Here is a 9,958-nt window from a genome sequence, read left to right on the forward strand (position 1 = left end):
GGGTTGATGGGTGAACTTAAATATCAAGATTTGTGAACTTGTGTGTTTTCCACTGAGTGATTACTTCAAGTCTTTGACTGCTGCATGGAAGCTTGCCTTGGCAGGTCCTATTTAACTAGTTTCCTGCTCCCGCTGCTCAACAACTCATTTGGTTTTTAAAACAAAAATACTAAAAAAAAATCCTCTGGTTCCAACATCTTAGTCTTCAACTGAATATCTTTGAGCTTTAGGCTGTTGGTCAGACAAAACGAAGCCACTTGAAATGTCAGTGGTCTGTCTTAATAAAATCTTAAAAACAATTGATCAGTTAATCAACAAAATGATTAGCAAATTAATCACTAATGAGAATTATCATTAGTTGCAGTATTCAGGAAGTGAATTTCAATAAAAACCTGTCTGTAAGATTCTTACTTTTTATTATTCCAGGATTTTACTTGGTCAGAATCGAAAATGTAACATTTTTGCATTCATGTCACGTTTGTAGGAAGTGTAGTCTCAAGTAAGTACAGTCTGAATGTCCTCACTTTTGTGACCTGAGTCTGACTGTAATGTCTGCATCTCTGCTGTGTGCACTTTGTGCCATGGCATTATGGGTAGCAATGTCATCCAGTTAGTCTGCCTGTTGGTCCTCTGATGACTTTGGCCTAGAAACATATCAACAATTAGGTGGAGTGCCATATAATTTTGTACAGACATTCATGGTGATCAGATGATGAATTGTAATGTCTAAAAAATGATGGCACCTCAGTGAGATTGACATTTTACCTTATGGTGCTGAGGTTTGTGTTTTACAGCACTGTCATTTGGTAAACTAGTGGTTCAGGGCAAGCGGTTGATAACAAAGCTTATTGTTCCCTCTTGGAAGATTATCAGTTTATGTATGCTGTGCTTCAGTGCCCGTCAGTTTTCTCTCTTTTTGTTTAATCGGGTCATTAGTTCATCAGGTGGATTACCATGTTGAAAACTGACTTTGCATGTGACTCCATCACATGCAAATACACACACACACACACACACACACACACACATACACATAGTAAGTTGACAGTCTGGCACACCCCGTCCTCAGCTGGTCTTACGAAAGTCACTGGAGACCACAGCCACAGAAACCAGGCTGGGGTTCATCGTCTTTTCTTTCTGCTCTGCTGCTTTAACAGCAGAGCATTCCTCGCCCCCCATTCCTCACCCTTCCTCCCCTCCCTGCTCCCCCCTCTCCTCTCCTCCACCCCACTAAGCCTGGTGATGTGCAGACTCCACAGAGCAGGACGTTCAAACGATTTCATTACCATTTCAAAGAACCTGCTGCTGCCTTATGGACCTACAAGCTGTGGCATGTTATATGGAGCGGCACGTTGTTTGCCACAAACATCATCACCTCACATCTTTCTAACTAAATGACAGCCAACTACTGCATGTTACGCATTCCTGAGTCTGCTAGTTGTTGTGTGTTGTTTCAATTAGGGTAAAGGCATCGATGCTGTGTATGTGCGTGTGTGTATATCTGCAGTTGTTGCAGGCTATCCTGTGAGGCATCACTGCTGCGTGTCAGTATTTCAAACAAAAGCCTTGTTTCTTGCTGCCGTCAATTACATGGCAGATGTAGAACAGAGATCAACAGAGAGAGGGACTGAATCACATGCAGGCCCCTGGGGATACAGTATATTTGCGCTAAACAAGAGTTGAACACTTTGGAGGACACGATTCTCATTTATTTATTGCCCAGAAAAAAAAAAAGAAAAAAAAAAGCGAGGAGGGGATCTGTCAGCTCCCCAACTTGAAGTTTTCTCATTTAAATACTGCTGAACACAAACACACACACACAGACTTAAGCGCCCAGCGGTTCCTGATGCAACATTAATGTCCTCATTTATCCTCTTATGCACAAATGTCAACCTTTGTCAGCCTCTCCCTCTCTCCCCTCTTTAGCCGCCCTCCACACCTTCACAAGCTCTGGCTTTCTACTCCTTTGTATTTCCTTCCATACCTTCAATCCCATTCATTCCTCCACCCCTACCTACATACCCTTTTCCCTCTTCTGTCTGCATTCCCCTCACTCTGCTTTCTGCAACTCATTGTATCCAGTTCACCACCCTCCTCCTCCTCCTCCTCCTCCTTCTCCTTCTCCTTCTCTGATCCTGTGTCCTGCACAGATATTGCACATTTCTCCACCATATCTGCCTCTCTCGTTTCGTTTCATTGTCTTTTTTTCCCCGTTCTCTGCTTGGGGATCCTCAAATGACATCATCACTCCTACAGTTACCATGGTTTCGGGGGGGGGGGCATAATAACGGTTCAGATCAAAAAGACAGGCTCTGTGCTGTTGTATCACACTAGTACACACAAAAAACAAAAGGGGCTCAAGACATCCAAAGGAATTACTCTTTATTACAGGATACGGATACAGTTTGCAGGTTTAGTTGCCGATGTGAAATGTGTGTTTCGCGTGTATATGCGTATATGTTGTGTGCTCAGGTCAGTGTTAATGACGGCTCTGTGTGAGTGAACAAGTCGTCGTCATACAGGTCTTCATCAAGGTCGGCTTCCTCCTCGGTGAAGTAGGTTGGGAAAGGAGGGTTGAGGCAGGGTGGATTTCAGGTTCGGCAGTACAGTATCTCTTACCTGGAGAACACACACACACACACACACATTTAGAGTAACAGCTGTGAGGAAATGCTTGTCTTAATTAGTGCTGAAAAAATTAAGCGACAGAGAATTTGTCACTAACAAGTTTGACGATCATAATTGTTGGTCATTTATTAAGGAAAAATGCCCCCACCCCCAGCTTGCAGCAAATGTGAGGAGTTATTGCTTTTCTCTGTTTTATTTCATTCTAAATTGAATATCTTTGAAGTTGGACAAACAAACAGAACAAGCACTTTGGAAATGTCACTGGAAAATGCCTTTGTTATATTTTCTACAAATTTTTGGATCAAATCAGAAGTCCCCAACCTTTTTTTGTCAAGCAGAAAAACACTCATGGGGCGCTGTGTCCGCCGATCTCTGTAACTGTCCAAAACTGACATTCACACCCATTACACGCCGCGGCTGGCAAGCTGTGTAGAGCTGATGGACAGTTTTTCCACACACAGCTATAAAGTAACTAAATTTGATTTCAAACATGTTTTGCAAACTAGTTCCTTCGAGCCCTCACTGTGTCCTGCTGTTAGGTGGAAAACTACTGCTGTATGCAGTTATTATTGACTATTTGAGTTTGTTTGGCTGCACTGTAAACAATTCACCAATTTCCAATTACCAGCTGCTCTCTGAACTAGTTGCTCTTGTAATATAATTCTGCTGATGGACTGAAATTTAAGATTTCAACTTTAAATCAATTTTTAACAATACTGAAGTAGTAAAACAGGCAAAGTTCAAATTTATTGAAAAAAAATCACTCAGCAAGATTAATTGATTTACCATGCAAACAATCAACACATTATTCAATAATGAAAATTGTTATTAATTGCAACCTCAGTCACAATTTTAATTAATAAAACATTGCTGTTCCTCATTTACATGGGGACACTAAGGCCACACAGAATAATAAAAGCAAACAGTAATGAACAATGTGTGTGTGTGTGTGTGTGGTGTGTGTGTGTGTGTGTGTGTGCCAGGTAGCTGAGCTGGGTAAAATGCAATGCACATTTGTATTCATTATCGCTTGTCTGCAAAACCAATAATAGGCTGCTTGTGTGTCCGCTCGCGCACACACACAAGACGAGCACACAACATGCTGAGTATGGAGATGGATGCTGTGGATATTACTAATATCATTATGGTGCGTGCTCCCATTCCCTCACAGAAAAACACACAAACACAAATAAATGCATGCACACACACACACACACACACTGCTGAAACAGCACAGTGTCAATGAAGATAGATCACACTGTCTTGCAGGTGTGACAGTGTTTTACAGGTACAAGGTCACTGGCGTCTGTCAGAACACTAAGCAACAGGGGTTGACCTTCGACTTCACACATCAAATTGAGCGTGTGTGTGTGTGCATGTGTGTATGATTATTTTTACCTTCAGTAAGCAGTTCCTATGGCCGGGCACAGAGCCGTTAACATACAGCACATTATACTTGGTATTGACCCTCCATATCTGAAGAGAGAGAGGAAAACACGGGGGAGGCGGAGGAGTGAATATTGAACTGAAATTACAGTCAAGGACAAACACACCACAAACTCTTGTGTGTATGTCCTTGTGTGCGTGCGTGTGTGTGTGTGTGTGTACCTTCAGTCCGTGAGCTGTGACGTAGACGTTGCCCATTCTGCCGGGCATTTTCTTCCCTTTGAAAACTTTGGCTGGATCCTAGACGCAGATGAAGATCAACACGCGCGCTCACATTAGTGGATTATGGGAAGCCAACTGTTCATGTCTGGCATGAGTGAGCATCTTCATCATCGCAATACGTGTGTGTGTGTGTGTGTGTGTGTGTGTGTGGGTGGTGTGTGTGTGTGTGTGTGTGTGGTGTGCGCGTGTCCTACCCCTCCAGGCCCAGAAGCTCCTGGTCTGCGGTGAGTTTTTGTTTGGCCGTGGCTGGCTGGCTGACCTTTGAACCCCCATCGCTTCATTACACCTTGAAAACCTTTACCAATGCTACACACAAACACAAGAGAATTCATGCTCTTATTTTCTGGTAACATTCAAGTATGCTGACTTGTTGCCTCAGGCGAGAATGATATTTAAAAAAAAGAAAAAAAAAAGAGGTTTGCACTTTCTTGTCAAAAACTAATCTATCTTCAAAACATGACGCTGGAGCTGAAAGAGGGCACGAAGTCAGAGAAGAAGCCAAGAAGAGAGAAAGCCAGTGAGGAGATAGCTGGCAGAACAGAACTTACGATTTGGCCGTGACGTCCACAAATTGGCCTGGACGGAAATGTGCTGCATACAGAGGAGTGCCTGAACACACAATAAGCAAGATTATGTTGCAAAATTTGTACAGAACTGTTAAAAAAATAAGAGCTTCTATAGTGTGACATGGAAAGTGAGGTAATGCAGGCGTGTATACCTGGCTTGATGATGGCATTGCTGGAGACTTTAAAGGTGGTAATTTTCTGTTTTGGAGGTACTCCGGCATTCCTGAACATCTCCATTTCCGCTTCAGTCATCTGTCAGTCAAAATGACGGAAAGAGAGACAATTACAAAGCTAAGAGGAGGGGAGTAAAGTGGTAAAAGAAGTACGGGCGTTGATCAGCAGTTGGACTTTGGCATTTTAAAATTAACCGTGGGACTGCTCTGACTGTACGGGAGTCAAACACACACATACTTGCAGGCACACGCACACACGCTTGGCAGCGAGTGTCTCTGACATTTGCTTTCGCTCGGCTCACTCTCATCTCAGCCCCTCCAGTCACTCCAAAGCCTCTCTCTCTCTCCCCTTCTGTTGACTCAAAATCAGCCTGCCAAAGCCTCTCGCTCTGACAAACTCCTGCTGCTGACTGAGGAGTGATGTGGTTGTGTGAGAGGGATTCAAAACAACTTCGCGTTTGACGAGTTGAAACCCTGACTCCGATCCATCAAGTATTTATCAAGGCCCAATGAATAAATGACACCTTGATTTATTCATCCTTGATCTTTTGTTTTTTATCTTAAAAAGATAAATGTAACATTTAAAGAAGAAATTCCTCCTCATACATACTAAAGACGCAGAGTCTTTAGTATGTATGAGAGAGAACAGGTAGTGCAGGTTCAGCCGAAGAGCCGATGTGCTGACTGTCACCTCAGTTTTGGGTGTGTTAGTTCTGATAAGCATCTGAGGCAAGAACGAGACTTTAGAGTTTATTACAAGCATGAAAGACACTTTTCAAATGAAAAAAATGAAATCTACTGTATCCCATTTATTCAGACACATAAGATGAAATACAGTCACTGGCGGTTAGTGGGTGAGCATAATTTCCTGACTATGGATCTGTATTCATAAAAGGTCTTTGCACTTGGAAGCCTAATATGAGCTCAATGCTACAGGGAAATGACAAAATTCAGTTGTGTTTCCACAAAGCTGTCACACTGATTAGATTTTTTTTCATGCATGGTTACGAACTGTAGCCAGAACTGAGATGAGCAAAAATGTGTTAGTTGTGTACAGTGTGTCTGAGCAGCATTTTAATTAAATCATTAATCATCTATGTGTGGTACACTTTGTTCATGCGGAAGACATTTTGATGTGATGAAGTGTTTGGCACTAGCTGACGAGTTGTGGTTGTTCTGTACTGAGACTGGTATGATAAGATATTCTCAAATGTTACAAATCGGTACAAATTCAACACTTCGATAAACAGTGCAATCATAGAAACAGGCTCTATGAAAGTTGAGTCAAGTGAAGTACTGTTTTTCCAAGTCTTGTTTGCAATTTCTCAAGCTACTGGAAGCCAAAAACAAATAAGCACATAATAATTAAGTGACATTTCTGTACCAAGAGAGCTGACAGACTATTTTCCTTTTTTGAAAGTTTAATATTTATGAACAAATCTTTCCACCTTACTTCGACTGAAATGAGACTATGCAACTTTTGAGAGAAGAGATGACACATTACCTGTGAGTGAATCTAGAGGCATTTAAATCGTACTGTTTCTGCATTCAATACATACAGGAGTTTTGTTCCTACAGCCTAGTGTGGTCTGTTAAGACCAGTAGCTTATGATGGCTGATGTTATCTAATATTAGTAAACTTTGGGTAAATATAGCTGTATAATGAAAAGAGCAGCTTTATTTATTATTACCTGGGCCTTTCATGGTATAACAAAGCAGGGGTATTTTCGATATTATTCTGTGATTATCCTTATCAAAAAATAATCTATGCAATGTTTTTGGTTTCTTAAAGTCTTCTTTTTAAAAAACCTGCAAGGCAAGAACTGATTTTTTTGCTACTATTTGGTTTCTGTCAATTCCTCAGAGAAATATCTGGATCCTTTGCTACTCCACAATGTTCCCCAGCTAGTCGCTAACTTTGTCTGTCTGCAGTTTGATGCTGAGCAAGTAGTATACAGTGGGTTTTCACTGAAAACATTTGCCTGCTGCGGCTGCAGATGATGCTATGACAGCAGTGAGAGTGAACCATAAAGTGAACTGTAAAGTTGCAGACACAACTAAACAATAAGCATATTGTAATTTCATATATTATTATAAAATATAAATTATAGCTGCATTAAAGGAAACTGAACCTGATAAACTGTTCACAGCTGAGATAAAAATCTTACACTTGTTTTTAATCATATTAACAACACTCTCTTACATGGAATGGTGATACGTTCTTCCCTCCTACAATGAGAGCGGCTGTGTGTCCATCATTTTCTTCTTTGGACAAGTGCTTTAACACATGACAGTCCTGCACCTGAAAAAAAAAAAAAAAAAATTCAGTAGGAGTCCCTAGTGTAACCATACAATACCCCACAATATAACAGTACTTTGGTTGAATAAAAAAGGATGACAAAGCATTTTGCAAGACACAATTCTTTACAAGTAAATAATCAGTGACATATTTCAACAACAATGTAACCTGTTCTGTGCTTATTCACAAAGTTATGATGAACTTTCAGTTTCACTTCATTTAAAAAAAATTACCAAAATGACAAAGTGGTGGGAGTACTTTCACCCCGAGAAAGGTAATTTTAATGTTGTACCTTTCATCAAGCACAGACTGTTCCTGTATCAGCTGCAAAGAAAAAAGTGACTAAATGCGACGAAAGTGAATCAGCAGATGGGGAGAGAAGTTTCTGTGTGGCTTTGAATCAGGTATCAAGTGCATGTGATGCCAAAATTAAACAAAAATATGCAATGACAGCAATGACATTTTTCTGATCTTGAAACAGGAGTTTGTTATGCTACCCACTACAGTGTGTCATTACAAATAAGGAAAAGAGTAAACACACACAGCCACAGGTTGCTTTTACTTGACTTCACTGACAGATTAGCCAATGAGATTAAAACGTGATCTGAATATACCTGACATCATATATCTGCTGTTTATACCTTGCTGTTTGGGTGTGTAGTAGTTTGCTGGGGAACACTGAGGCATTTCAAACGTGTAATCTGATCAAAGCCTCCAGGTGAGATTTAAAGGTGTTCAATATTTGCTATGCTTTCTCTACACTCCACAGAACAATCCAATTTCTTTGACTGCTTTTTCTGACCTGCTAGCCACTTCATTACAGATGACAAACATAAACACACATTTTCATTCCTAGGCAATACCTGCAGCTGTTTTGATACAAAGCTAAGATACAGCGGAAAACGTTATAGCTGTGTGTGTATGTGCTACCTGTAACATGGTGACTACATGTCTTTCTCCTGTTTTCGTCCAGATAGGAGCCATCCCCAGCTTCACAGCCACTAACCCGACTCTTCGACTCCCTGGAAAGAAAAACGGATGGAAAAACGGTAAAAGTGCAACTCACCAGCAAGAGCACTCACTCCTAATGTACACAGATGTCACTAAGCCTCACACTTACCTTCAGTCCATTCATGCCGTTGCCAGGGCTCGTCTTTGAGTGGGTTGAGCTTTTCAGCTGTCTGTCTTCTGTATTCCTCTGCTGCACTCTTCCTCATGTACTGCTGGTTGTCCTCAGTGAGGTGTTCCTCGAACCATGTTGTGGTTTTTACTGTCCTAACACAACCCATCCAACTGGACAGGACTGCAAGAGAAAAAAACAACAACAACAGGGAATCAGTTATTTACCAACAAGACCATCATTTACATCCAGACAAATACTTACAACTGAGTTCAATCAATACTAGCGTATCATATAGCATATATAGATGTGTACTTTTATTTTATTTATCTAATTTACTGAACTGAACACATGCCATTGCATATCTGTCTCCTGCTGTTAAGTCAGTTCGGTCACTGATGAGTAACGAGCAGATCCACAGATTCGCACAGGCAGTTCAGAGCATTTTAGGTGCATAAATGTCGAGGCTAAATGACGAATCAAAGATAGAAATGAAAAAGAAGTCCACAGGAAAGAACAAACTCTGGTGGCCTTTTGTCATATTAAAGTCTGCCCACGTCTGCTTGCAGATGGACATCAACACATTACTCATCTGTTACTGTGCTCACTGGGACTGTGGAGTGGTTCATCAAGCGTTATCCTCCTAAATAACAGTCTGTACTTTAATCTCACGATAGACACACAACCTTAGTGTTTAGTAGAGAAAAAACTACACAAATCCCTCAAGCAATGCCGTTTAATGAAAACCACAAATCTAGAAACGAGCAAACAACATAAACTAAATGGTAAGATATGTTATTTATTAATCCATTGCATCAATATAAAACAGATAATACTGAACTAACGCTAGCTGTAACGTTACATTTGATAACAAAATGATACCACTAGTTAATATCCTAGCTAACACGAGTCTCGGGATATAAAACAACAAGGACAGTACTGAAGTGAGCCGTAGAACTTAACCACAGCAATCCAGTCTAGCTAAGCTGCATGCTCAAGCTAACTTAAGCTAGCACAACTAGCCGGTTAGCATTATCCACCTTTCAGCTGCTGCTCGGAGAGAAACGAGACGAGTTCCCCGCTGAAGAAGAAACCGACAGCTCCACGCCGCCATTGTGCTCTTTAGTCTACACACTTATACACATCAATATAAGAGCTACATACAAATTAAGAGGACACGGGGTTTCACAACATATGTACACCCATGCCTTCGTTTTCGTCCTGTTCTAAATGTCACCCTGGCTGCTTCCGGTTCGTGACCAAAACAGTTCCGCGGCACTGAGGCACGTGTCAAAGGTTCCGCACAACCCCACCAATAAGTACACCAATAACTTGCCTTTTAAATTTAATAAAACTTATTTGTACAGAGTTTGATGGTGACGGCTTGACCACCAAAAAAAAAAAGAGTCATCATAACTTAAGGTCCTCTTAGTAGTTCCTCTGAAGTTGTCAATCATATCACATGATCTTCATCAACAGATATGGTTTGTCCATTTGCAATGGA

At 41.0% G+C, this 9,958-nt stretch overlaps 1 protein-coding gene across 1 annotated transcript; it reads right to left on the minus strand.

The window, feature by feature from the left end:
* Positions 1–2,365: 2,365 nt before the first annotated feature.
* On the minus strand, positions 2,366–9,723 carry mrpl3 (mitochondrial ribosomal protein L3). Its single transcript, XM_018697633.2, has 10 exons — positions 9,495–9,723; positions 8,455–8,637; positions 8,265–8,356; positions 7,239–7,337; positions 5,015–5,114; positions 4,845–4,905; positions 4,491–4,602; positions 4,237–4,314; positions 4,027–4,104; positions 2,366–2,619 (listed from the first exon to the last, which is right to left on the minus strand). Exons 2-10 carry the CDS (start codon positions 8,621–8,623, stop codon positions 2,530–2,532), a joined length of 879 nt encoding a protein of 292 aa, XP_018553149.1. The 5' UTR covers positions 8,624–8,637; positions 9,495–9,723; the 3' UTR covers positions 2,366–2,529.
* Positions 9,724–9,958: the final 235 nt, after the last annotated feature.

Source organism: Lates calcarifer, linkage group LG3 (genome assembly GCF_001640805.2).
Source record: "Lates calcarifer isolate ASB-BC8 linkage group LG3, TLL_Latcal_v3, whole genome shotgun sequence".
NCBI lineage: Eukaryota > Metazoa > Chordata > Actinopteri > Centropomidae > Lates > Lates calcarifer.

Coding starts and splice junctions, on each gene's coding strand:
- mrpl3 (XM_018697633.2), bottom strand. CDS start 8,623: ATGGGTTGTGTTAGGACAGTAAAAACCACAACATGGTTCGAGGAACAC. Junction 8,357..8,454: donor ACGGCATGAATGGACTGAAG/GTAAGTGTGAGG, acceptor TTTTCTTTCCAG/GGAGTCGAAGAGTCGGGTTA. Junction 4,105..4,236: donor TCACAGCTCACGGACTGAAG/GTACACACACAC, acceptor CTCTCTCTTCAG/ATATGGAGGGTCAATACCAA.